The sequence below is a fragment of the Salmo salar genome, chromosome 15, assembly GCF_965601325.2.
Source record: "Salmo salar chromosome 15, fSalSal1, whole genome shotgun sequence".
In the NCBI taxonomy this organism is placed as follows: Eukaryota; Metazoa; Chordata; class Actinopteri; order Salmoniformes; family Salmonidae; genus Salmo; species Salmo salar.
Genome location: NC_138305.1, coordinates 3868992 through 3895691, shown reverse-complemented (window position 1 = coordinate 3895691; position 26700 = coordinate 3868992). Strand labels below are relative to the sequence as shown.

Below are 26700 nucleotides of genomic sequence, written 5' to 3'. Positions count from 1 at the left end.
AGGGAGCTTTCGGAAATGATACTACACCTTAGGGAGCTTTAGGAAATTATACTACACCTTAGGGAGCTTTAGGAAATGATACTACACCTCAGGGAGCTTTATAAAATGATACTACACCTTAGGGAGCTTTAGGAAATGATACTACACCTTAGGGAGCTTTAGGAAATGATACTACACCTTAGGGAGCTTTATAAAATGATACTACACCTTAGGGAGCTTTAGAAAATGATACTACACCTCAGGGAGCTTTATAAAATGATACTACACCTCAGGGAGCTTTAGGAAATGATACTACACCTCAGGGAGCTTTAGGAAATTATACCACACCTCAGGGAGCTTCAGAAAATGATAGTACACCTCAGGGAGCTTTGGAAAATGATACTACACCCCAGGGAGCTTTATAAAATGATACTACACCTCAGGGAGCTTTATAAAATGATACTACACCTTAGGGAGCTTTATAAAATGATACTACACCTCAGGGAGCTTTATAAAATGATACTACACCTTAGGGAGCTTTATAAAATGATACTACACCTCAGGGAGCTTTAGGAAATGATACTACACCTTAGGGAGCTTTAGGAAATTATACCACACCTCAGGGAGCTTCAGAAAATGATAGTACACCTCAGGGAGCTTCAGAAAATGATAGTACACCTCAGGGAGCTTTGGAAAATGATACTACACCTCAGGGAGCTTTATAAAATGATACTACACCTTAGGGAGCTTTATAAAATGATACTACACCTTAGGGAGCTTTAGGAAATGATACTACACCTTAGGGAGCTTTAGGAAATGATACTACACCTCAGGGAGCTTTCGGAAATGATACTACACCTTAGGGAGCTTTAGGAAATGATACTACACCTTAGGGAGCTTTAGGAAATGATACTACACCTTAGGGAGCTTTATAAAATGATACTACACCTTAGGGAGCTTTGGAAAATGATACTACACCTCAGGGAGCTTTAGGAAATGATACTACACCTTAGGGAACTTTAGGAAATGATACTACACCTCAGGGAGCTTTAGAAATACAAAGAAGGGGACATAATGGAAACTTTTAATTGTCAAAGTTTCTGCTGCAAGGTCTTTTTCAGGACACAGCAGGATACTTATACATGTTTTGAATGTTTACAATATAAAAGTGTCCATACATTAAAAACAAGCTATAGATTGTATGTATTGATATGGCTATGACATCAGAACTGTGTTTAAAATACATGTACCATGCTGTACCATGCTGTATCCTAAGCCCAGGGCTGACTGACACAGTAATAGAACACATGTTGCTGAGGGTGAGAGAACACTGGCTGCTGAGAGGTTCTCTCTGGAATTTAGACTGAGGGACAGAGAGAAGGAGAGTGAGAAAGATACAGAAAGAGAAGAGAGAGACTAGTTCAACTTCAGAGGGTAGTGGAATCAAAAGAAGGATCATTTTTACATCCGCGGTTAATGTTCCAATCGTAATATAATCAATTCCAATCCTTTTCTTCAAAGGGAACACACCCTTCTCTCCCACCTCTCTTGCTAAATCATGTTGTCTGGAACACTTGAGGAAAATGAGAATGGGTTGGATGGTAGAGTAGGGACTATGTGGTACTCCAGGGCTCTGTGGTGATGGTGTAATGTAGCTAGTAGCTACTGTTGCTGAAACACACTGGGCCAGTTTCCCGGACACAGATTAAGCCTGTAGTCCTGGACTAAAAAGCCAGCTCAATGGAGATTCTCTAGGATTCTCCACCCCACTGTGTTGATCATAGTAATACTGTACCCTCTCACCTGTCTCTGTGTGGCAGAACTCTGGAGAGAAGGAGATGTCATCAATGGCCACGTATCCTCCACGGGCACTGTTAAAGGCTACCTCATAAACCACCTGGAAAACACAGACCAAACCAAGATATAACCAAGATATGATCAGAAGATAACCATACAGTGTAAACTCAATAGTTAGCTCAACAGTTAGCGCAATAAATAGCTCATCAACAGTTAGCTCATCAACAGTTAGCCAGATGCCACACTAAAACGACCAGGCTCGTCCAACAGAACTTAATTTAAAACATGCCTCTCAGGTCAACCAAAACCTTCAATGAGTTGACTGTAATGGTAAAGACATTTACTCAGACTCTGTAGCGCGTTACGTAACAGAACAGAGCAGCTCTCTTTTTAACAGTAGCACTGGCTGGTGTAGAGCTGTAAAGGAAATGGTTGGGTCCTCACAAAGATCGTAAAACTATTCGATTTTGACAGTCCCCACTAGGAAAATTGCTATTTAGGCTTAGGTGTTAGGTTTAGGGTTAGGTTTACAATTACGGTTATGGTTTAGGGGTTAGGGTTAGATTTAGGGTGAGAGAAAATAGGATTTTGAATGGAAATCAACTTTAGGTCCCCACAAGGATAGTAAAACGTGTGTGTGTGTGTGTGTGTGTGGGCGTGTGTGTGTCAAAACACTCTTCTGTGTGGGAGGAATTCTAGCCGAGGCGCTTGTTACTTCAGACTTCTTTATACCGGAACTGAATACACGCATCACTAGAGACATTTTCTTTTTGCCGTGGAACCCCCCAAAAAAGCCATATTACAACCTATGTGTTGTGATTATTGTGTTGTTTGCTCTATAACCTGTTCGTTCATATGCCTTGACACCGTGATATATAGGCCTAAAGGCCGAGACAATAAGAAGACTCAGTGGCAGAATAAATTCAACCACACCTTTGTTTCATCACAAAACCGGAGAGGAACAAAGCATATTGCATGAAACAAAGAGTTACATGAACTTCAGCACGGTCAAGGAAATACAACAGGTGTAGCCCTTACAGTGAAATGCTTACTTACAAGACCTTAACCAACAATGCAGTTTTAGGAAAATACCTACAAAAAAAGTAAGAGACAAGAATAACAAATAATTAAAGAGCAGCAGCATATAACAATAGCGGAGCTATATACAGGGAGTACCGGTACAGAGTCAATGTGTGAGGGTACCGGTGTCGAGGTAATTGAGGTAATATGTACATGTAGGTTATTAAAGTGACAATGCATAGATAATAATAAAGAGTAGCAGCAGCGTAGAAGGGGGGAATGCAAATAGTCTGGGTAACCATTTGATTAGATGTTCAGGAGTCTTATGGCTTGGGGTTAGAAGCTGTTTAGAAGCTTCTTGAACCTAGACTTGGCGCTCCGGTACCGCTTGCGGTGCGGTAGCAGAGAGAACAGTCTATGACTAGGGTGGCTGTAGTCTTTGACAATTTTTAGGGCCTTCCTCTGACACCACCTGGTATAGAGGTCCTGGATGGCAGGAAGCTTGGCCCCGGTGATGTACTGGGCCATACGCACTATCCTCTGTAGTGTCTTGCGGTCGGAGGCCGAGCAGTTGCCATACCAGGCAGTGATGCAACTGGTCAGGATGCTCTCGATGGTGCAGCTGTAGAACCTTTGAGGATCTGAGGACCCATGCCAAATCTTTTTCAGTCTCCAGAGGGGGAATAGGTTTTGTCGTGCCCTCTTCACGACTGTCTTGTTGTGCTTGGACCATGTTAGTGATGTGGACGCCAAGGAACTTGAAGCTCTCAACCTTCTCCACTACAGCACCGTCGATGGAAATGAGGGCGTGCTCTGTCCTCCTTTTCTTGTAGTCCACAATCATCTCCTTTGTCTTTATCACTTTGAGGGAGAGGTTGTTGTCCTTGCACCATACGACCGTCTCTGACATCCTCCCTATAGGTTGTCTCACCGTTGTCGGTGATCAGGCCTACCGCTGTTTTGTCATCAGCTAACTTAATGATGGTGTTGGAGTCGTGCCTGACCGTGCAGTCATGAGTGAACAGGAAGTACAGGAGGGGACTGAGCACGCACCCCTGAGGGGCCCCCGTGTTGAGGATGTGTTGTTACCTACCCTTACCACCTGGGGGGCGGCCCGTCTGGAAGTCCAGGATCCAGTTGCAGAGGGAGGTGTTTAGTCCCAGGGTCCTTAGCTTAGTGATGAGCTTTGAGGGCACTATGGTGTTGAACATTGAGCTGTAGTCAATGAATAGCATTTTCACATAGGTGTTCCTTTTGTCCAGGTGTGAAAGGGCAGTGTGGAGTGCAATAGAGATTGCATCATCTGTGGATCTGTTGGTGCGGTATGCAAATTGGAGTGGGTCTAGGGTTTCTGGGATAATGGTGTTGATGTGAGCCTTGACCAGCCTTTCAAAGCATTTCATGGCTACAGACGTGAGTGCTACGGGTTGGTAGTCATTTAAGCAGGTTACCTTAGTGTTCTTGGGCACAGGGACTATGGTGGTCTGCTTGAAACATGTTGGTATTACAGACTCATACAGGGAGAGGTTGAAAATGTCAGTGAAGACACTTGCCAATTTGTCAGCACTCGGAGTACACGTTCTGGTAATCCGTCTGGCCCTGCGGCTTTGTGAATGTTGACCTGTTTAAAGGTCTTACTCACATCAACTGCAGAGAGCGTGATCACACAGTCGTCCGGAACAGCTGATGCTCTCATGCATTTTTCAGTGTTACTTGCCTTGAAGCGAGCATAGAAGTTATTTATCTCATCTGGTAGGCTCGTGTCACTGGGCAGCTCGCGGCTGTGCATCTCTTTGTAGTCTGTCATAGTTTGCAAGCCCTGCCACATCCGACGAGCGTCAGAGTCGGTGTAGTATGATTCGATCTTAGTCCTGTATTGACGCTTTGCCTGTTTGATGGTTCGTCGGAGGGTATAGCGAGATTTCTTGTAAGCTTCTGGGTTAGAGTCCCGCTCCTTGAAAGAGGCAGCTCTACCCTTTAGTTCAGTGTGTGAATGTTGCCTGTGACTTCTGGTTGGAGTAGGTACGTACAGTCACTGTGGGGACGACTTCCTCGATGCACTTATTGATAAAGCCAGTGACTAATGTGGTGTACACTCATGTAGTTTAGCATCTGCTTCATTTGACCACTTTTTTATAGACCAAGTCATTAGTGCATCCTGCTTTAATTTTTGCTTGTAAGCAGGAATCAGGAGGATAGAATTATGGTCAGATTTGCCAAATGCAGGGCGAGGGAGAGCTTTGTACGCGTCTCTGTGTGTGGAGTAAAGGTGGTCTAGAATTTTTTTCCCTCTGGTTGCACATTTAACATGCTGACAGAAATGAGAAAAAAACTGATTTTAGTTTCCCTGCATTAAATTCCCCGACCACTAGGAGCGCTGCCTCTGGATGAACGATTTCCTGTTTGCTTTTGGCAGTATACAGCTCATTGAGTGCGATTTTAGTGCCAGCATCAGTCTGTGGTGGTATGTAGACACCTACGAAAAATACAGATGAAAACTCTCTAAGTAGATAGTGTGGTCCACAGCTTATCATGAGATACTCTACCTCAGGGGAGCAAAACCTTGAGACTTCCTTAGAAATCATGCACCAGCTGTTGTTTACATACAGTTGAAGTCAGAAGCTTACATACACTTAGGTTGGAGTCATTAAAACTCGTTTTACAACCACTCCACAAATTTCTTGTTAACAAACTAGTTTTGGTAAGTCGGTTAGGACATCTACTTTGTGCATGACACAAGTAATTTTCCAACAATTGTTTACAGTCCGATTATTTCACTTATAACTGTCATTATCTTCTCCTTCATCTGAAGATATCTCGAAGTCAAGAGTCAGACCAAAATGCAAGCGGGATGTGGATACTCATCTTTTAATGTAAAGAATAAAGAATACACGAAAAAAACAATAAACACGAACGACTTCAGACAGGCCAACAGGCTATACATACAAAAAGACTAGCAGTGTTAGCACAACCACCCACAAACCCAAGTGACAAACATACTCCTAAATATATGACTCCCAATCAGGAACAACGATAACCAGCTGTCCCTGATCGGGAGCCACACAGACCAACATAGAAACAAAACACCCAGAACACACATACACAGACATACTCTGCCACGTCCTGACCAAAATACTACACAACTACACCCTCTGCTGGTCAGGACGTGACAATAACTCACTGTATCACAATTCTAGTGAGTCAGAGGTTTACATACACTAAGTTGACTGTGCCTTTAAACAGCTTGGAAAATTCTAGAAAACGATGTCATGGCTTTAGAAGCTTCTGACAGGCTAATAGAAATAATTTGAGTCAATTGGAGGTGTACCTGTGGATGTATTTCAAGGCTTACCTTCAAACTCAGTGCTTCTGTTCTTGACATCATGGGAAAATCAAAAGAAATCAGCCAAGACCTCAGAAAAAAACCTCCACAAGTCTGGTTCATCCTTGGGAGCAATTTCCAAATGCCTGAAGGTACCACGTTCATCTGTACAAACAATAGTATGCAAGTATAAACCCCATGGGACCACGCAGCCGTCATACCGCTCAGGAAGGAGACGCGTTCTGTCTCCTAGAGATTAATGTACTTTGGTGCAAAAAGTGAAAATCATTCCCAGAACAACAGCAAATGACCTTGTGAAGATGCTGGAGGAAACAGGTACAAAAGTATCTATATCCACAGTAAAACAAGTCCTATATCGACATAACCTGAAAGGCCGCTCAGCAAGGAAGAAGCCACTGCTCCAAACCACCATAAAAAAAGCCAGACTACGGTTTGCAACTGCACATGGGGAAAAATATCGTACTTTTTGGACAAATGTCCTCTAGTCTGAGCAAACAAAAATAGAACTGTTTGGCCATAATGACCATCATTATGTTTGGAGGAAAAAGGGGGAGGATTGCAAGCCGAAGAACACCATCCCAACCGTGCAGCACAGGGGTGACAGCATCATGTTTTGGGGGTGCTTTGCTGCAGGAGGGACTGGTGCACTTCACAAATTAGATGGCATCGTGAGGAAGGAAAATTATGTGGATATATTGAATCAACATCTCAAGACATTAGTCAGGAAGTTAAAGCTTGGTCTTAAATGGGTCTTCCAAATGGACAATGACCCCAAGCATACTTCCAAAGTTGTGGCAAAAGTGCTTAAGGACAACAATGTCAAGGTATTGGAGTGGCGATCACAAAGCCCTGACCTCAATCCCATAGAACATTTGTGGCCAGAACTGAAAAAGTGTGTGCAGGCAAGGAGGCCTACAAACCTGACTCAGTTACACCAGCTCTGTCAGGAGGAATGGGCCAAAATTCACCCAATTTATTGTGGGAAGCTTGTGGAAGGCTACCCAAAACTTCGACCCATGCCTTTAAAACAGTTTAAAGGCAATGCTACCAAATACTAATTGAGTGTATGTAAACTTCTGACCCACTGGGAATGTGATGAAAGAAATAAAAGCTGAAATAAATCATTCTCTCTACTATTATTCTGACATTTCACATTCTTAAAATAAAGTGGTGATACTAACTGACCTAAGAAAGGGAATTTTTACTAGGATTAAATGTCAGGAATTGTGAAAAACTGAGTTGAAATGTATTTGGCTATGGTGTATGTAAACTTCCGACTTCAACTGTATATGCATAGGTCCAGCTCTATGTCTTACCAGAGGCTGCTGTTCTATCCTGCCAATGTCGTTGTTCAGCCACGACTCGGTGAAACATAAGATATTACAGTTTTTAATGTCCCGTTGGTAGGATAAACGTGCTTTCAGTTTATCCCATTTATTTTCCAGCGATTGAACATCAGCTAGCAGGACAGAAGGCAAAGGCAGATTAGCCACTCGTCGCCTGATCCTCACAAGGCACCCTGATCTTTTTTCCGCAAAATCTAAATTTCCTTCTCCAGCGAATGACGGGGATCTGGGCCTGGTCGGGTGTCTGTATTATATCCCTCCCGTCTGACTCATTGAAGAAAAACTCTTTGTCTAATCGAAGGTGAGTAATTGCAGTCCTGATGTCCAGAAGCTCTTTTCGGTCATAAGAGACGGTAGCAGCAACATTATTTCCAAAACAAGTTACGAACAACGTGAAAAAACTAAGAGCCAATAAGACGGCAGGCCTCCCATCCGGCACCATCATGACCTTCCAATCATGACCTTCCAACACGACAACGATCCTAAGCACACAGCCAAGACAAAGCAGAAGTGGCTTCTGGACAAGTCTCTGAATGTCCTTGAGTGGCCCAGCAAGAGCCAGGATTTGAACGTGATCAAACATCTCTGGAGAGACCTGAAAATAGCTGTGCAGCGACGCTCCCCACCCAACCTGACAGAGGTTGAGAGGATCTGCAGAGAAGAATGGGAGGAACTCCCCAAATACATTTGTGCCAAGCTTGTAGATTCAACCCCAAGAAACCTTGATGCCTTAATCGCTGCTAAAGGTGCTTCAACAAAGTACTGAGTAAAGGGTCTAAATACGTATGTAAATGTAATATTTCGTTTTATTTATTTTTGTATATTTACATACATTTCTAAAAACCTGTTTTTGCTTTGACATTATGGGGTATTGTGTGTAGATTGATATGGAAAAAGTCAAGGGGTCTGAATACTTTTGGAATGCACTGTACACTTCACAACAGAATCTGACAGGAAGTCAGCAGTCTGCTATAAGATATATTACAACACTACAGCAGCAGCAGAGAACAAGACCAAACATTTCCTTTCTTTTCAATCTATTCTCTTCCAACAAGAGATTCATAGGAGAGGAGGTGAAGGGGGATGGCTGTCTGTGTGAAATGTGGTTGAGAAGGGGGAGGAGGAAGAGAGGAGGAGGAGAGGGAGGACTAGGAGGAGGAGAGGAGAAAGAGGTGAAGGGGGAGGAGGAAGAGAGGAGCAGAGGAGGAGAAGCGGGAGGACTGGGAGGTGGAGAAGCGGGAGGATTGGGAGGAGGAGAAGGGGGATGACTAGGAGGTGGAGGAGAGGAGAAGAAGAGGAGGAGAAGGGGGGAGGACTGGGAAGAGGAGAAGCAGGAGGATTGGAAGGAGGAGGAGGAGGGGAAGAGTCATACAAACTCTTCCCTGAATCTTCTTTGTGGTGTTCTACCCTTGAAGGAACTCACTCAGTCTCTGGCGCTATGACAACACTTCAGTCTCTGGTGCTATGGCAACAGTAATTAATAACACCCTTCTCCTGTCTGGCTATTTATATCTGTCCAGAGAATCCACAGGGAAGAATACTGCACAGACCAAAGATCTCTTGTGTGAATGTGTGTGTGTGTGTGTGTGTGTGTGTGTGTGTGTGTGTGTGTGTGTGTGTGTGTGTGTGTGTGTGTGTGTGTGTGTGTGTGTGTGTCTGCCTGCCTGCGTGCTTGTGTCTGTCTGTCCTTACCCTCTGACCCTTGAACTCTAAGGTGTGTATGGCCAGTACTGACCTCCAGGCATGTGTTTGTTTGTCAAGCAGGTGTGGTGTACTACCCATACTGACCTCCAGGGGGTGTGGGGCCTTAATATCCACGTTGACCAGCCTCCAGGAAGTTGTAGCGTAGACCTCAGGCCTCCAGATCTCCTCGTAGTGTCCCAGCGTGTCTCTAGTGAACACTGAGAAGATGTTCCCTCTCTCCTGGTCCCTCTGGTAGTAGAACGACAGGCAGCCTGACACCGGCGTAGTCGTCATGGGAGACGTCAGCTTAGCCACTTCCTGGAACCGCTTGGCATAGACTGAGTCCACATACATGTAGTGGCCTGGAGAGAAATGAGAGAGGTGAGAGAGGTGAGAGAGATGAGAGAGGTGAGAGAGGCGAGAGAGGCGAGAGAGGCGAGAGAGGCGAGAGTGGTGAGAGAGGTGACAGAGGCGATGTGTAGAAACATGACAGCAATATTGGGTTATCGTATTGTATAGAACAAAAACTAGTACACATACCACCAATGAACAGAACACACACTCAGGTCAGGCCCCTGGTGTGATCTTTGTGTGTGTGTACCTCTCTGGTTGTTTATGGTGTGTGTGTCTGTGTACCTCTCTGGTTGTTTATGGTGTGGTCATCAGGCAGGTTGGACTGGGGGTCTCTGGCTAGACTCCCTCCAACATACCAGTTGACATTAGGGTTCCAGTGGTTACTGTAGCCACACAGGTGGTGCTCCTCAAAGTTACACTCTGTCAACAACAACAACAACAACAACCGTTATATCTCTTGGTATAAAAGTCATGAAATCTGCACATGTGCCACGTACAAGACATATTTTTGACTTCAATATTATGTTTTCTAAACATAAACAGGCATTAACCACATGTTGTAAGGCTTAACAGTTGTCTTAACATTCTCCTACCCTGGGAACTGACCTATGCAATAGCCAGGCACGATGTGGATTTCGAAGATCGCCACACTGTTGCCTGCTTCCTCACTGGGTCGACCCTCCAGCAAAAGCTAGGACAAACAGAGAGATAGAGATAGAACGAGAGAAAGGGGGAGGGAAAATGGTGGAAGAGACCAAAAACAAATAAGCCATTATATCAGACAAGCACTGTTATGAAGTTTAGTTTTCAGTAAAACGTCTCCATCTCCAGTGGAGACAGGCGTGGGATGGGGAGTGGAGACAGGCGTGGGATGGGGAGTGGAGACAGGCGTGGGATGGGGAGTGGAGACAGGTGTGGATGGGGAGTGGAGACAGGCGTGAGATGGGGAGTGGAGACAGGCGTGGGATGGGGAGTGGAGACAGGCGTGGGATGGGGAGTGGAGACAGGCGTGGGATGGGTGGTGGAGACAGGTGTGGATGGGGAGTGGAGACAGGTGTGGGATGGGGAGTGGAGACAGGCGTGGGATGGGGAGTGGAGACAGGCGTGGGATGGGGAGTGGAGACAGGCGTGGGATGGGGAGTGGAGACAGGTGTGGGATGGGGAGTGGAGACAGGCGTGGGATGGGGAGTGGAGACAGGTGTGGGATGGAGAGTGGAGACAGGTGAGTATGGGGAGTGGTGTGGGATGGGGAGTGGAGACAGGTGTGGGATGGGGAGTGGAGACAGGTGAGTATGGGGAGTGGAGACAGGTGTGGGATGGGGAGTGGAGACAGGCGTGGGATGGGGAGTGGAGACAGGTGTGGATGGGGAGTGGAGACAGGCGTGGGATGGGGAGTGGAGACAGGTGAGTATGGGGAGTGGTGTGGGATGGGGAATGGAGACAGGTGTGGGATGGGGAGTGGAGACAGGTGTGGGATGGGGAGTGGAGACAGGTGTGGATGGGGAGTGGAGACAGGCGTGGGATGGGGAGTGGAGACAGGTGAGTATGGGGAGTGGTGTGGGATGGGGAATGGAGACAGGTGTGGGATGGGGAGTGGAGACAGGTGTGGGATGGGGAGTGGAGACAGGCGTGGGATGGGGAGTGGAGACAGGCGTGGGATGGGGAGTGGAGACAGGCGTGGGATGGGGAGTGGAGACAGGCGTGGGATGGGGAGTGGAGACAGGCGTGGGATGGGGAGTGGAGACAGGCGTGGGATGGGGAGTGGAGACAGGCGTGGGATGGGGAGTGGAGACAGGTGTGGGATGGGGAGTGAAGACAGGTGAGTATGGGGAGTGGTGTGGGATGGGGAGTGGAGACAGGCGTGGGATGGGGAGTGGAGACAGGCGTGGGATGGGGAGTGGAGACAGGTGTGGGATGGGGAGTGGAGACAGGTGTGGGATGGGGAGTGGAGACAGGTGAGTATGGGGAGTGGAGACAGGTGAGTATGGGGAGTGGTGTGGGATGGGGAGTGGAGACAGGCGCGTGGGATGGGGAGTGGAGACAGGCGTGGGATGGGGAGTGGAGACAGGCGTGGGATGGGGAGTGGAGACAGGTGTGGGATGGGGAGTGGAGACAGGTGTGGGATGGGGAGTGGAGACAGGTGAGTATGGGGAGTGGAGACAGGTGAGTATGGGGAGTGGTGTGGGATGGGGAGTGGAGTGGAGACAGGTGTGAGATGGGGAGTGGAGGAGTGGAGACAGGTGAGTATGGGGAGTGGTGTGGGATGGGGAGTGGAGACAGGCGTGGGATGGGGAGTGGAGACAGGCGTGGGATGGGGAGTGGAGACAGGCGTGGGATGGGGAGTGGAGACAGGTGTGGGATGGGGAGTGGAGACAGGTGTGGGATGGGGAGTGGAGACAGGTGAGTATGGGGAGTGGAGACAGGTGAGTATGGGGAGTGGTGTGGGATGGGGAGTGGAGTGGAGACAGGTGTGAGATGGGGAGTGGAGACAGGTGTGGGATGGGGAGTGGAGACAGGTGTGGGATGGGGAGTGGAGACAGGCGTGGGATGGGGAGTGGAGACAGGTGTGGGATGGGGAGTGGAGACAGGTGTGGGATGGGGAGTGGAGACAGGTGAGTATGGGGAGTGGTGTGGGATGGGGAGTGGAGACAGGCGTGGGATGGGGAGTGGAGACAGGTGAGTATGGGGAGTGGTGTGGGATGGGGAGTGGAGACAGGTGTGGGATGGGGAGTGGAGACAGGCGTGGGATGGGGAGTGGAGACAGGCGTGGGATGGGGAGTGGAGACAGGCGTGGGATGGGGAGTGGAGACAGGTGTGGGATGGGGAGTGGAGACAGGTGTGGGATGGGGAGTGGAGACAGGTGTGAGATGGGGAGTGGAGACAGGTGAGTATGGGGAGTGGAGACAGGTGAGTATGGGGAGTGGTGTGGGATGGGGAGTGGAGACAGGTGTGGGATGGGGAGTGGAGACAGGTGTGGGATGGGGAGTGGAGACAGGTGTGGAATGGGGAGTGGAGACAGGCGTGGGATGGGGAGTGGAGACAGGCGTGGGATGGGGAGTGGAGACAGGCGTGGGATGGGGAGTGGAGACAGGTGTGGGATGGGGGGTGAAGACAGGTGAGTATGGGGAGTGGTGTGGGATGGGGAGTGGAGACAGGCGTGGGATGGGGAGTGGAGACAGGCGTGGGATGGGGAGTGGAGACAGGTGTGGGATGGGGAGTGGAGACAGGTGTGGGATGGGGAGTGGAGACAGGTGAGTATGGGGAGTGGAGACAGGTGAGTATGGGGAGTGGTGTGGGATGGGGAGTGGAGTGGAGACAGGTGTGGGATGGGGAGTGGAGACAGGTGTGGGATGGGGAGTGGAGACAGGTGTGGGATGGGGAGTGGAGACAGGCGTGGGATGGGGAGTGGAGACAGGCGTGGGATGGGGAGTGGAGACAGGCGTGGGATGGGGAGTGGAGACAGGTGTGGGATGGGGAGTGGAGACAGGTGTGGGATGGGGAGTGGAGACAGGTGAGTATGGGGAGTGGTGTGGGATGGGGAGTGGAGACAGGCGTGGGATGGGGAGTGGAGACAGGCGTGGGATGGGGAGTGGAGACAGGCGTGGGATGGGGAGTGGTGACAGGCGTGGGATGGGGAGTGGTGACAGGCGTGGGATGGGGAGTGGAGACAGGCGTGGGATGGGGAGTGGAGACAGGCGTGGGATGGATAGTAGAGACAGGCGTGGGATGGGGAGTGGAGACAGGCGTGGGATGGGGAGTGGAGACAGGCGTGGGATGGGGAGTGGAGACAGGTGTGGGATGGGGACAGTTATAGAATATATATGCTGAACCCCAGTTATATAATATAGAGCCTGAACACCAGTTATAGAATATAGAGCCTGAACCCCAGTTATAGACTATAGAGCCTGAACCCCAGTTATAGACTATAGAGCCTGAACTCCAGTTATAGACTATAGAGCCTGAACCCCAGTTATAGAATATAGAGCCTGAACCCCAGTTATAGAATATAGAGCCTGAACCCCAGTTATAGAATATAGAGCCTGAACCCCAGTTATAGAATATAGAGCCTGAACCCCAGTTATAGAATATAGAGCCTGAACCCCAGTTATAGACTATAGAACCTGAACCCCAGTTATAGACTATAGAGCCTGAACCCCAGTTATAGAATATAGAGCCTGAACTCCAGTTATAGAATATAGAGCCTGAACCCCAGTTATAGAATATAGAGGATGGGTGTTTTGGGGTGTAGTCTGCAAGCTTACCTGCTAGGTGTGTGTGTCTGTGTGCGCATGTGTGTGTGCTTGTGTATACCTGGTATGCGTTGGAGGTGTTTCTCAGGTCAATGCTTGCGATGAGCCAGCTGTCCGAGGGCTTGTCTGCGCCCCACAGTGTGTAGTCAAAGTTGTCTCCGTCCGGTCTGAGGTGCAGCTGCAGAGAGCCGTCTCCAGTAATCTGGTACACCAGCCTCAGACAGCTCCAGTCCAGATGCTCTAACACTGGGCTCACCAGGACAGCCTTCTCCCTCCCGTCGATGAAGGACGAGTCTGCCGTGATGAAACGCCCTGTGGAGAATGAGAAAGGAATAAATAAATAGTGTAGCTTGATATTGAAGTCGTAAATCATTACTTAATATTATTATGTTGATTTCTTCTTAATTTAAAAAAATATATTTTGGTTTGATACGGAGTCAAAGGGGGATATTACTCTGCTGAGGATGTGGGGGAGGAGGGTGTGTGTGTGTGTGTGTGTGTGTGTGTGTGTGTGTGTGTGTGTGTGTGTGTGTGTGTGTGTGTGTGTGTGTGTGTGTGTGTGTGTGTGTGTGTGTGTGTGTGTGTGTGTGTGTGTGTGTGTGTGGTGGGGGGGGGGGGGGGGCATGCTGTGTAGTTATACAGTGCATCACCTAGTCTAAACAAAAAGTCAAAAATACCATACAAGCACACCAAACCCTGACATCAGCATACGAAAGAAGCTGACTTCAATCAGAGAGTTAATCAGATAAAATCAGCTATGAACCACAGAGTAAGTTCATACAGCATCAAGGACATCGAGTCATTAAGACAAACATAAAACTGTTGGTCGCCGAACCAAGGAGGACGATGGGAATAAAACTCTCTGTACAAAGGGAAAAAGGAGGACTGACAAAAACCAAAGCAATAGAGTCTGGAAACCAAAAATCCTAATGACCCTGGTCACCTTTTCCCCTGCACTGCACCGTGGGTGGCAGGGAGGGAGAGAGAGGAACGAGAGAGAGCTGAGAGATATGATTAAAATCCCACGGCTTAGGGTGAAAAATCATCCGCTTCTTTAAACTGTTTAAAGACAGTTAATAGATGAGATAAATCTTGCTGGAGAGTCAACTCCTTTGTTAAACCCAAATGTTGTTGAGCAATGGCAGGCTGTGCTATGTATCATAAACCATGAGTATGGACTGGATTCTTTTGCTCTCTGTAGAGGAAGCAGATCAGACAAGCCACATGTTCAATAAGCACCAACTGTAGATAAACAATATGGAGATGGCTGTACTGTACTGCTGTAATGAACGTGTCATAAGCAGCAAGTTGGCATGGAGACAGTTGTTGTCTGTAGTATATTATTATAATGGCGTCCGTTACTCTGTCCACTTTTACGACCTGGACCAAACTATATGCTCTGACAGACAGACAGTGGACATGATTCCTTCTAGATACCATGTGGATCATCTCTCTCCCTCTCTCTTCTGTCCTCCCCCCTTTTCAAAGCCCATCTTTCAAAGCCCATCAAAGCCCATCCTTTCCCCTGTTCTTCTCCCTATTTCAACCCCTATCTCTTTCCCTCTCTCTTCTGTCCTCCCCCATGTTCTTCTCCCTATTTCAACCCCTCTCTCTCTCCCTCTCCAAAACAATGCTCTTCCCCTGTCCCGCTACCTCCTAATATAACACCAACACTCCTGAGTTACTCTCTCCCTGTCCCAAAGACAGTCTCCTAATATCAACACTACTGAGTTAGACTCTCTCCCTGTCCCGAAGACAGTCTCCTAATATCAACACTACTGAGTTAGACTCTCTCCCTGTCCCAAAGACAGTCTCCTAATATCAACACTCCTGAGTTACTCTCTCCCTGTCCCAAAGACAGTCTCCTAGTATCAACACTACTGAGTTAGACTCTCCCCCTGTCCCAAAGACAGTCTCCTAATATCAACAATACTGAGTTAGACTCTCCCCCTGTCCCAAAGACAGTCTCCTAATATCAACACTACTGAGTTAGACTCTCTCCCTGTCCCACAGACAGTCTCCTAATATCAACACTACTGAGTTACTCTCTCCCTGTCCCAAAGACAGTCTCCTAATATCAACACTACTGAGTTAGACTCTCTCCCTGTCCCAAAGACAGTCTCCTAATATCAACACTACTGAGTTAGACTCTCTCCCTGTCCCAAAGACAGTCTCCTAATATCAACACTACTGAGTTACTCTCTCCCTGTCCCAAAGACAGTCTCCTAATATCAACACTACTGAGTTAGTCTCCTAATATCTACACTACTGAGTTAGACTCTCTCCCTGTCCCAAAGACAGTCTCCTAATATCAACACTACTGAGTTACTCTATCCCTGTCCCAAAGACAGTCTCCTAATATCAACACTACTGAGTTACTCTATCCCTGTCCCAAAGACAGTCTCCTAATATCAACACTACTGAGTTACTCTATCCCTGTCCCAAAGACAGTCTCCTAATATCAACACTACTGAGTTAGACTCTCTCCCTGTCCCAAAGACAGTCTCCTAATATCAACACTCCTGAGTTACTCTCTCCCTGTCCCAGACAGTCTCCTAATATCAACACTACTGAGTTAGACTCTCTCCCTGTCCCAAAGACAGTCTCCTAATATCAACACTACTGAGTCACTCCATCCCTGTCCCAGACAGTCTCCTAATATCAACACTACTGAGTTACTCTATCCCTGTCCCAAAGACAGTCTCCTAATATCAACACTACTGAGTTAGACTCTCCCTGTCCCAAAGACAGTCTCCTAATATCAACACTACTGAGTTAGACTCTCCCTGTCCCAAAGACAGTCTCCTAATAGCAACACTATTGAGTTAGACTCTCTCCCTGTCCCAAAGACAGTCTCCTAATATCAACACTACTGAGTTAGACTCTCTCACTGTCCCAAAGACAGTCTCCTAATATCAACACTACTGAGTTACTCTCTCTCCCTGTCCCAAAGACAGTCTCCTAATATCAACACTACTGAGTTAGACTCTCGCCCTGTCCCAAAGACAGTCTCCTAATATCAACACTACTGAGTTAGACTCTCTCCCTGTCCCAAAGACAGTCTCCTAATATCAACACTACTGAGTTACTCTATCCCTGTCCCAAAGACAGTCTCCTAATATCAACACTACTGAGTTACTCTATCCCTGTCCCAAAGACAGTCTCCTAATATCAACACTACTGAGTTAGACTCTCTCCCTGTCCCAAAGACAGTCTCCTAATATCAACACTACTGAGTTAGATTCTCTCCCTGTCCCAAAGACAGTCTCCTAATATCAACACTACTGAGTTAGACTCTCTCCCCCTGTCCCAAAGACAGTCTCCTAATATCAACATACCTGATGAAACCCTATTCCCTACAAAGTGCACTACTTTTGACTAGGGAATGGGTTGTCATTTGGCACGCAATCTTAGACTCTTCCCCTAACATCAACACTCCTGACTGATTTATACTGGTCTCCTCAGAAAAGGCCTCAGAGTGATCCTCGAGACTGTAAACAGCTCCACATGTTAAGACCAAAGAGTAAATGAAGAGATATTGCACTGTGCACTGCAGTGTTCAAGCTGGATAACAGAAGGATGGACTCTCTTGGAATAATAAACATCTTTGGTTTCAGCACAAAACTTTTCATTTTTTAAAATATGGAAATAATCATTGGATTGAATGTCTAAATCTTCAAGATAAACACGTCTGTTTGGTTGGCTTGGAGCCTCATCCTAGTCTGTCTGACCAGAGCTGGCTGTGATGGACATAATCCACGTAACCTGCTTATCTACGGACTACAAACGCCACAAAATCATGGTACCAATATTAGCATTTTTAGCGCATAATATTCATATCATCCAAAAGTATCTAAACTTGATTGTGAAGCTCAACAAAGTCACTTGAACATGATGCAAGAAAAATTGTAATATCGGATCCACGATTTTGTTGCATTTGTGGCACAAATCCCATCCTAGTCCTGGTACCGATATTTGCATTTTCGCACATCATGTTCGACTCATCTAAGTGACTTTGCTGGGCTTCACAATACATTTGAGATACTTTAGGATGATTTGGACAAGATGCGTGAGAAATGCCAATATCGCTACCAGGACTTGGATGTGATTTGTGCCACAAATGATAAAACGCTAGTGCTAGGGAAACTAAACCAAAGCATGGATTGCGGTCAAACCTTGTCAATAGACTGCTTACAGGGTGAGGAGACCAATATGTAATTTAGTAATTTGGGTGAACTATCCATTTAGCACTAATTTTCTGCAGATAAACTTCCTCTGGCCCTGAGCTCTTTAATACGAGGGTGAGAAAGGTCATTTGTAATGTGATACAAGTGATACAAGGGAAAGGGGGGATACCTAGTCAGTTGTACAACTGAATGCCTTCAACTGAAATGTATCTTCCGCCTTTAACACAACCCCTCTGAATCAGAGAGGTGTGGGGTGGGGGGCTGCCTTAATCGACATCCATGCCATCGGCACAGTGGGTTAACCGCCTTCCTCAGGGGCAGAACGACAGATTTTTTACCTTGTCAGCTCGGGGGATTCGATCCAGCAATGTTTCAGTTACTGGCCCAACGCTCCTACCCAGATACATGTTAAAGGTATAAGCAGGGCATATTTAACCCCACAACACAGACAATGCTGGATGTGGAGGACCTATTTACATTTTTGTCATTTAGCAGAAACTCTTATCCAGAGCTCCTTAAGAGTAGCGAGTGCATATATTTTGCTACTGGTCCTCCATGGGAATGGAACCCACAACCCTGGCGCTGCAAGTGTGATGCTCTACCAACTGAGCCACACGCAACCTATGAACCCCAAAGAGCAAAAGGATTTCAGTTACAGAGCTGTTGCATGCTGGGGCCCTAACCTATTAATCTATTATACTGAACTTTAAAACATTGCAGTCCATCTGTTGTATACCAACTGTATGTATGTAAAGAGGAGCGACTAAGGAGTGTGATACCCATGTATGCAGGTCATATATATGAGTTAGTAGCAGCAAGCGAACCCTAATGTAGAGTATGGCTAGCCTCCAAATCCCATTATCAACAGGTTGTGACTTACACACTTTTATTCTGTTTATATTGAGACAAAGCCCTGGGATAACCTCTGACCTCAAAGCCCTGGGACAACCTCTGACCTCAAAGCCCTGGGATAACCTCTGACCTCAAAGCCCTGGGATAACCTCTGATCTCAAAAGCCTGGGTGAACTTTGACCACTGGAGGTCCTCCTGACATGCAGGATCAGAGTCTGGGTGATTGGCTAAGGTCCAGCCGAGTTGTCCTGGTGAACATTACCCTGGTGAGTAATGGAGAGCTTTGTCTCTATGGGTTTAACAAAACAAAGGGTCAGTGTCTGGGTGATTGGTTTCGCTGAGTTATTTGGGTGTGTAAGGGTCCTTTGTGCCTCTGTGGGTTTGATAGACCTATAATATCTCAGCTTTTTTTGATAGACCTTAAGATGTCTGCTTTACCTCCTGACCCCGTATGGAGCGGAAGTAACGAATTACAAATACTCTCGTAAAAGCCGCTCCATGGTCAATCTGTTTTCTACATTGGCCATGCCGCATTTATGGTGATAAGGCCTCTGCAGAAGTCAGGGCATTCATAGAATAGGAAACAAAACGTTTTAGTCCATCCAGGATGGACATATTTCTTTAAAAAAGGATCACATAGACATACATTCTCACATCATAAACATTTAAATTCATACTTATTGTGCTTTGCGGAGCAGCGCAGAGTTGTTGAGCAGAGCTGTTGTGAAGGAAGTTGTCAAGGAAGTGAGTTTGGGTTTATACAGGATCTCCCGCCACCCACCTTCCGTCAACCAATCATGTCAATGCGGAGCCCTCTGCATTGTTACAAAATGTGTGAGGCGCACGGCGATGTGGTGCGAAGCTCAATTTGGCTTCTGCATGCCTCCGGACGCAATTGCGTCACACCCTCCGTACGGAGTCTCCAACCACATTTTTGGATCAAGGCTTTTACTGTAATTGAGTAGCTTTTCTGAGTACATGTACTTTTTTGAGTATTTTTCAAAGTCAGTCATTATACTTTAGGTACTTCGCTACCTTTTTAAAACCATCCATTACACAGTACAATTTTGTAGGCTAATAATAATAATAATAATATTAATAATAAGTACGTAAAGTTTGCGAAAGCCCCTCCGAGCCACAAGAAAACTGCTCATTGTTCTTTAGTCAGTGACCAATCAAATCAAATTTCACGCATTGCAGGCCAATCAACGCAGGCCAATCAAATCAACCTGTGTATACAAACTGAACGATTTTTTAAAAAGGCAGGAATTTAGCTAGCTAGCTAGTTTAGTTCAAGACGTATTGTGTGCTAGCCTCGCTTTCCAAGGATGGCGGAGCTGGCAGTCAACAAAAACTCTGCCTCAAACTTGATTTAACTATGAAAAATGTAGCTATGGATGGCTTAAGCAGTTAGTATTACTAGCTATCTAGTACTCTAACTTGCGTACGTTAGCAAGCTATCCTTGCAGCTAAGTTAGGTACCTGGCTAACCACCACCTGATGATGATAGCTGTTATAGCTAGCACTTTGATGTCAATATGTGTGGTGGTGGCTTGCTAGCTAGCTAGCCATGTAAGTTATCTGGGCTAGCTAACAACATTAGGCTAACATCAGCAAGTGAGCTAGCTAGCTAGGTAGCTAAGTGAACTAGCTAATTAATGTTAGTTAGCTGTGTCAAAACATACAATATTACTGAATTTTAACAATGTACTGTACTTTGTCTGTGTAAAGTAGGATAACGCTCATCTAAAAGCCAGAGACTCAGTTAGTCTAACTGCATATAACTGATTTGAACTGTGTTTATAACTGTGATTTTATCTGTGATTTTAACTGTGATTTTAACTGTGATTATAACTGTGTGAGTCTACACATGTCACAGTTGTCGTAGTGATGAGACCAAAATGCAGCAGGTATGTGTATGCTCATCTTGACGTTTAATAAATTCAAAATGAACACCAAAATAACAAAAGAACGAACGATCAACAAAACAGTCTGGCAAGGCACAAGGCTAAACACAGAATACATGAATATCAAACAGTGCCCAAACACCCCAGAATACTTAAATCAAATGCCCCTTCAACAAACACACCACCCCTAACCACATAAAACGAATACCCTCTGCCACGTCCTGACCAAACTACAATGACAATTAACCCTTATACTGGCCAGGACGTGACAGTACCCCCCCCCCCCTAAAGGTGCTAACCCCGGAAGCAGCTTAAGAAAAACAAAAACCACAAACAACAACAAAAATCTCCCTAAAGTAAAAGGAGGGAAGGGAGGGTGGCTGCCGTCACCGACGGCACTTGTGCTACACCCCCCCTCCCCAACCCACCTATGCAGGTGGTGGTTCAGGCTCCGGCCTATTGTCCTCCAGAGTGCCGACCGACCCGATCAGCCTCGGACCGTAGGCAGACTCCCCCTGCTCCGGATCATGGGCAGACCTCCACCTCTCCACCCTGTATGCAGACTCAGCAATTAAACAGTTAATCTCTTTAAGTTCTGAATTGTCAGGCTTACTCAGTTCAAGGTTGCTGCTAGACTCCCTTGGGTTTTGGTCATCGGCAGACTCTGGGCAGATGGGCCACTCTGGCTGATCCTGGCCATTGGGGCAGTCTGGCAGCTCCGGGCAGTCGGGCCGCTCTGGCGGCTCCGGGCAGTCGGGCCGCTCTGGCGGCTCCGGGTAGTCTGGCCGCTCTGGCGGCTCCGGGCAGTCTGGCCACTCTGGCGGCTCCGGGCAGTCTGGCCGCTCTGGCGGCTCCGGGCAGTCTGGCCGCTCTGGCGGCTCCTGACTGGCGGGCGGCTCTGGCGACTCCTGACTGGTGGGCGGCTCTGGCGACTCCTGACTGGCGGGCGGCTCTGGCGACTCCTGACTGGCGGGCGGCTCTGGCGACTCCTGACTGACGGGCGGCTCTGGCGACTCCTGACTGACGGGCGGCTCTGGCGACTCCTGACTGACGGGCGGCTCTGGCGACTCCTGACTGACGGGCGGCTCTGGCGACTCCTGACTGACGGGCGGCTCTGGCGACTCCTGACTGACGGGCGGCTCGGGCGACTCCTGACTGACGGGCGGCTCGGGCGACTCCTGACTGACGGGCGGCTCGGGCGACTCCTGACTGACGGGCGGCTCGGGCGACTCCTGACTGACGGGCGGCTCGGGCAACTCCTGACTGACGGGCAGCTCGGGCGACTCTTGACTGACGGGCAGCTCGGGCGACTCTTGACTGGGATGACGCACTTGAAGCCTGGTGCGTGGTGCTGGTACTGGACGTATCAGCCTGGGAACACGCACCTCAGAGCTAGTGCGGGGAGCGGGAACAGGACGAGTCAGACTGGGCTGACGCACTAAAAGCCCGATGCGTGGCGCTGGTACTGGAGGTATCGGCTTGGGAACACGCACCTCCAGGCTAGTGCGGGGAGCGGGAACAGGACGAGTCGGACTGGGCTGACGAACTGGATGCCTGGTGCGTGGTGCTGGTATTATCTTCACTAGACAGCTAGCACGCACCTCAGGACTATTAATAAACGCTACTCCAGGTGATAACATTAGGACACGCTCTGTAGGGCGAATGTCGTGCCTAAAACACCAACACAGTAGCTCTCTCATCCTTTTCTCCTCCAATTTTCCCATCAACTCCCTTATAGTCTCTGTTTCTCTTTCCTCGACTTTTCCCCTCACTAGCTCTGGTTCCATCCTCGGCTCCGCCGATCTGTCCGTCGGCCCCCCTCCAGAATAATTATTGGGGCTGCCTCTCCGGTTTAAACGCCAGTCGCGTTCCTCGGCAGCGTTCCAATCCTCACCGAATTCCCCTTGCTCCTTCCTCTGCTGCTTGGTCCTGGTTTGGTGGGAGATTCTGTCACAGTTGTCGTAGTGATGAGACCAAAACGCAGCAGGTATGTGTATGCTCATCTTGACGTTTAATAAATTCAAAATGAACACCAAAATAACAAAAGAACGAACGATCAACAAAACAGTCTGGCAAGGCACAAGGCTAAACACAGAACACATGAATATCAAACAGTGCCCAAACACCCCGGAATACTTAAATCAAATTGCCCTTCAACAAACACACCACCCCGAACCACATAAAACGAATACCCTCTGCCACGTCCTGACCAAACTCCAATGACAATTAACCCTTATACTGGCCAGGACGTGACAACACAATAGGTACACCTTAGCCAAAAGGCCGGCGGACGGTGATATTTAGTGTTTTCATCGTACTGTCCAAACACATTGTATACTGACGGCAATATACTTGGTTATAGTTGTGAATGTGAAGCCAAGTGGATGATCGCCCAGTCGTATGAAGAAAGAATACATACAGTAAGATGAAAGAAAGGATGATTTTACTTTATCTTTGTCCTCATTTCACATACTGACCACCCAGAGGGACACAAATTATTCTCTGTCCCTAACAGTTTAACACTCATGGTCCGGATTCCCAAAAAGCATCTTAAAGGAGAAGTTTACTCAAAATCCTGAAACTCCCAAGTGATTCCATACATTAAACCTATACTGAACAAACTATAAACGCAACATGGAACAGTTTCTATGATGTTACTGAGTTACAGTTCATATAAGAAAATCAGTCAATTGAAATAAATTCATTAGGTCCTAATCTTTGGATTTCACATGACTGGGAATACTGCATCTGTTGGTCACAGAAACCTTAAAAAGAAAAAGGTAGGGGCGTGGATCAGAAAACCAGTCAGTATCTGGAGTGACCTGGTTTATTTTTATTTTTTGGTAAGCCGGGCCTGGTCCCTGTCTGATCCAGTGTTGCTGTGGAAACCAAACAAAAAACACAGCCGTCGTGGCTCAGTCTTTTGGTTTTATGGCTGTATTTACCGACCCAGTGGGAGGAACGAAACCGCTGGCTGGCCCACCACGATTCACAAGCCACTGAGTCCGACTTCGCCAAGGTTGTGTCGGTTCGCCGTCAGGGGACTGTAGACCCATGTTTGGCAGTTATTCCATTCTCTCGGCTACATGGTCTGCTCGGTTTTCTGTCAGCCAGGGACTGCTCTTGTAACGCCTCAGCCGTTCAGTGTGAAGGTTTCTGTTGTTCAACCACTTCAAAGTCTAAACCCTGCTGGATGTCTCCTGCAGGGTTGACAGATGGGCCCACCCAGCACTTCCCAGAGTGAAACTAGCTGCAGACACACTATAACTGCATCCCAAATCACACATGCAGCCTATAGTGTCAGTCAGGCCATCTGGTTTGGCAAGCAGCGATGGCACAGAGACGCTAGGCTACAACACCAACACTTATTTTTAGAGGGGGTAACGTCAACTCCAGAGACAGATTATTATAAACCAGGAGCCCTTGTTGTTGAAGGGTGCTTCTGTCCTCAAGAGCTGCAGAGAGAGAGAGAGCCCAGAGACTAATTTAATGTAATGTTAGAGTTGTCCAGTGGGAAACAGAAAGCCTGCTGGGAGTGAAGTCTTACTGTAGAGAATGTGTGGCTTGGCATCAGGAGCTGGTGGTGACATACAGCACATCTCTCACCTCAACTGCTTCTTTAACTCTCTCTCTCCCTTCTCTCTCTCTCCCTGTCTCTGTATTCCCCCCTTCTCTCTCTCTCTCTCCCCCCGTCTCTGTATTCCCGCTCTCTTTCCTTCTCTCTCTCTCTCCCCTTGTCTCTGTATTCCCGCTCTCTTTCCTTCTCTCTCTCTCTCTCTCTCTCCCCCTGTCTCTGTATCCCCCCCTCCCTCTCTTTCACCAGACAGTTATTTTCTGTTTGGCTGAATTTATGCAGCAATAAGCCTTAGAGACCATTAGCAAACCTTTCCATTGATAGCTGGCCATTACTTCCTCTGGGTTGAAAGAAGTTTATGAAAAGTAGCACAGTGTCAGAAGTGCTACTTGCTGGTCTCCCTCCAATCAGTGTCCCTCAAATAATGGACTGGTCCTACTTTTTGCAGTCTAAACTTTTGATGAACGTTTGTATGGAACAATTTGCAGCTCCCTATAGGCCAACTGGATGAATAGACATAATTACAATTCTGTGTCTGTCTCACCCCCTACACATATTCATCTCTGTTTCTTCCCTATCTTTCCTCTCTCTCTCCCTCTCTCTGTCCCTCTCTCACTCCTTCTCTCTCTCTGTGTCCCCACTCTCTCTCTCTGTCCCACTCTCTCTCTCTGCCCCCCACTCTCTCTATTTCTCTGCCCCCTCTCTGTCCCTCTCTCTCTGCCCCCCATCTCTCTCTCTCTGCCCCCATCTCTCTCTCTGCCCCCCCACTCTCTCTATTTCTCTGCCCCCCCCTCTCTGTCCCTCTCTCTGTCCCTCTCTCTCTCTCTCTGCCCCCCCACTTTCTCTATTTCTCTGCCCCCCCTCGCTCTATCTCTCTGACTTTTTTAGTTCTCCCCCATCCCTCTTAAAGAGGCCCTCCTAATGTAACCATTCATGCATAAAGAGACAGGCTCATGGTCAAAAACAGTATGGACAGACGATAGACAGACACAATGTATATACTTGCTGCTCTGACCATCGTTACCATCTAGCCTGTATATTGTCCTGATAATGTAAAAGTAGCCCTGCAAAATCTCAAAACATGTTGATGTCAATGAAGACAACCTGTAACTGAAGGGCAGCATGACGTTTCTCCCTTCCGTTCTATATTTGCATTTTGTGTTACAGCATTGATTACAGAGTAAGTGAGTGGTCCAACCTTCCTCGTTCCTGGTCCATCTGGCATAGGCAAGGTCGGAGGTGTAATCGCATGTACCGGTATCGAAGCTACAGGAGCCGGGTAACAGCTGCTGCTGCGCCCCAACAAGCACAGGGACTGGAGGACAAGGAGAGGAAGAACAATATTTACAGCTATACAGCTTTTGGTACGCGTAGGCCATTGGCTTGCTGCAAAAGGTGTGGGCTTATGTTTTATATCATGCACACAGCTAGTGATTCTTCCAAGGCAGAGCATGCTGAACTACAATAAATAATTCATTTAAACTGTCATGAGCGTCTACTGTGCCCAGAAAGAAAAACTCAAAACGAACGGAATCAGAACTTGAAGAGGAAATCAAATAGACTATGTGGCACGGACACAGCCAACATGAGTGTCAGAAAAATAACGGTGCAACTTCTTTGATTAACTTTGAAAATAATGTTGAAAAAAGAAGAAAAGAGGCTGCAACTTACCCAGAAAAACGAGATGGTAAATGCTGTTCATATTGAGGCTGCAGCGAGACTCATTAACTTCTCACTCGTAGATTCCAGAGGGGATACCACCACAAAACGACGCGATCTTTCTTCTGGACTGCCAAACTCGTCTACAGTTCAAGTTCAACCACCAACTCTCACAGCAAAAGGGCAGGAGCAGTCGCTCATCTGTTACCGGTCCGTTTACATGGCTTAATCCAACTTGGAAAGACGCTTGGCACTCGGGGCGGGAGAGGTGGATAGAGGAGAAGAGGAGAGGAGGAGAGTGACAGTAATGCAGTCCAGATTCTAACGGCGAGTGGACGCATCGCCACAGGGAATGTGTAGGCTACTCCGCCTCCTGCATCTCTAACTAGCGGTGTGGATGAAATCACAGGCATTCCACATCATACAGCTCCGGCCCAAATAACCCCCTCCTTTCAGAAGTAGTCATACTTTATGTTACACTTCATTAAGTTGCATAGATACTATGTAGCCTCATTTTATTTATTAGTTTCATTCCAAGTAATTGCTTAGGATTTGTTCCGGGGAGCTTGTGAGAATAACATTGATGGATACACAGAAACGGTGGCTTCGTTTCAAACTCAAAGTTGACAGCTCTCGGCACTAAACCCCCAGGCCTATGCCCTTAGGGGAATCCCCGCGGCCCTATTTGTCGTCGGGCCAAGTGATTAGCCAAGCAAGGGAAGTTTATAACTTAAGCCCCTCAGCCCTCG

General features: G+C 47.4%; 1 protein-coding gene across 1 annotated transcript in view; it reads right to left on the bottom strand.

Moving 5' to 3' along the window:
- mamdc2a (MAM domain containing 2a) overlaps positions 1-26292 on the bottom strand; it is a 37910-nt gene extending 11618 nt beyond the window's left edge. The window contains exons 1-7 of the mRNA XM_045695335.2: positions 25964-26292; positions 25491-25607; positions 13834-14084; positions 10129-10213; positions 9805-9942; positions 9274-9530; positions 1783-1876 (exon numbers count right to left, since the gene is read on the bottom strand). Of these exons, the coding sequence (XP_045551291.1) occupies positions 1783-1876; positions 9274-9530; positions 9805-9942; positions 10129-10213; positions 13834-14084; positions 25491-25607; positions 25964-25994 (973 nt within the window). The 5' untranslated portion in view covers positions 25995-26292. The remainder of the gene's footprint in view (positions 1-1782; positions 1877-9273; positions 9531-9804; positions 9943-10128; positions 10214-13833; positions 14085-25490; positions 25608-25963) is intronic.
- Positions 26293-26700: the final 408 nt, after the last annotated feature.